We start from the raw sequence: 1,759 nt of genomic DNA on the forward strand, positions 1-1,759 counted from the left end.
GGCTGAGGAAGGCTGTAGATTAAGCTGACCCAAACTGAAGCATTTAACTCACGCTTCAGGATGGGGAATCCAGAAGAAGTCTGGAAATGAGCATGGAAAGAGACCAGAGGCACATGAAGACCTGAACGAGAAGACCGCGGGCGGGGAATGGAAACGAGAAGGGCGCATCGGGAGAGGCTGCACAAGTCTCAGCACTGTCGCCTGTCGCTTTCTGATCCCTCACCAGGTGTAAGGCAGGAGGAGGGCCCAAATCATCATCATGCCATCCGGCTACTTTAACACTGCTGGTGTAGCTCATTACAAACTTTATTTTTCTGTTCATGTTTATCTGAGAGAGGAAGAGAGCAGGGGAGGGGCAGAGAGAGAGAGAGAGAGAGAGAGAGAGAGAGAGAGACAGAGAGAATCCCAAGCAGGCTCCGTGCTGCCAGCACAGAGCTCCTGGAGGGGCTCGAACTCACAAGCTGTGAGATCCTGACTGGAGCTGAAATCAAGAGTTGGACGCTTAACCGACTGAGCCCCCCAGGTGCCCCTCATGCCAAACTTGAAGAGGAACTTCCCGTGCTCAGTACCTTCACTCTCCCAGGCCTGCAGCCGATCTTGGTCCCTGGTGGCGCTGCCCAGCACCTCTCGAGGGACCGGCTCCATGCGCGCATCCATTTTCTCCTGCTGAGACGACTGGTTAAATCCTTCGATGGCCTTCTGGAAAAAGAAGTTGAGCTCCTCAAAGTTCATGGCCTGGAGCTCCGCGTAGAGTTCTCCCTGCTGGGCTTCACCCAGCTCGTTCCAGAACTGGAGCAGGTGTTCCTGTCCGGCTTCGGACAGCCTGGCTTGGAGCTCGCTGACATTCATAGTGCTCGGGCGGTCAAGCCTGGCGAAGACAGAGGCGTAAGCTCCGCTCCCGCAGGCCTACAAGAAAAGAAGGAATCGACAGCCGGTTGAAGTCCAACCTCAAAGCCGGAGGAGCTTTTCCTGCTACAAATAAGTACGTTAAAAAACACTTGACGTTACAGAAGTTAACTTCTGCCTTCCCCTCACAAGATTTGTGACAGAGCCAGCTTGTAAAGGCATAAACAAAGAAGACATCCAGATGGCCAAGGGACACATGAAAAGATGCTGGGTATCACTCGTCATCAGGGAAACACCAATCAAAATTACAGTGAGATATCACCTCACGCCAGTCAGAGTGGCTAAAACAGCAAACCCAAGAAACACAACTGTTGGCAGGGGGGAGGGGAAACCTCATGCGCTGTTGGTGGGGATGCGAACTGGTGCGGCCGCTGTGGAAACGGTCTGGTGTTTCCCCAAAAAGTTAAAATGCAACTATGGCCCAGTAATCACACTCCGGTTATTTACCCAAAAAATACAAAAGCACTAATTCAAAGGGATACGTGCACCCTTATGTCTATTGCAGCATTCTCTACAACAGCCAGATTATGGAAGCAGCCCAAGTGTACAGATGAATGGATAAAGATGTGTGGTGTGCATGCGTCTGTGTATACATAAATATATACATAAATGTTACTTAGCCATAAAAAGAATGAAACCTCACCATGTGCAACGACATGGATGGAGGCAGAGAGTATAACGCTAAGTCCAATCAGTCAGTCGAACGACATGGATGGAGGCAGAGAGTATAACGCTAAGTCCAATCAGTCAGTCGAACGACATGGATGGAGGCAGAGAGTATAACGCTAAGTCCAATCAGTCAGTCGAACGACATGGATGGAGGCAGAGAGTATAACGCTAAGTCCAATCAGTC

The 1,759-nt window shown here is 50.5% G+C and overlaps 1 protein-coding gene across 4 annotated transcripts in view; it reads right to left on the reverse strand.

The window, feature by feature from the left end:
• The window catches only part of UAP1 (UDP-N-acetylglucosamine pyrophosphorylase 1), a 32,573-nt gene extending 31,667 nt beyond the window's left edge, over window positions 1-906 (reverse strand). For all 4 annotated transcript variants that reach the window (XM_077760050.1, XM_077760053.1, XM_077760051.1 and 1 more), the window contains exon 1: window positions 570-906. In XM_077760050.1, coding sequence (XP_077616176.1) covers window positions 570-849 — 280 coding nt within the window. In that variant the 5' untranslated portion in view covers window positions 850-906. The remainder of the gene's footprint in view (window positions 1-569) is intronic.
• Window positions 907-1,759: the final 853 nt, after the last annotated feature.

The sequence above is a fragment of the Crocuta crocuta genome, unplaced genomic scaffold (genome assembly GCF_008692635.1).
Source record: "Crocuta crocuta isolate KB4526 unplaced genomic scaffold, BGI_CrCroc_1.0 scaffold133, whole genome shotgun sequence".
NCBI lineage: Eukaryota > Metazoa > Chordata > Mammalia > Carnivora > Hyaenidae > Crocuta > Crocuta crocuta.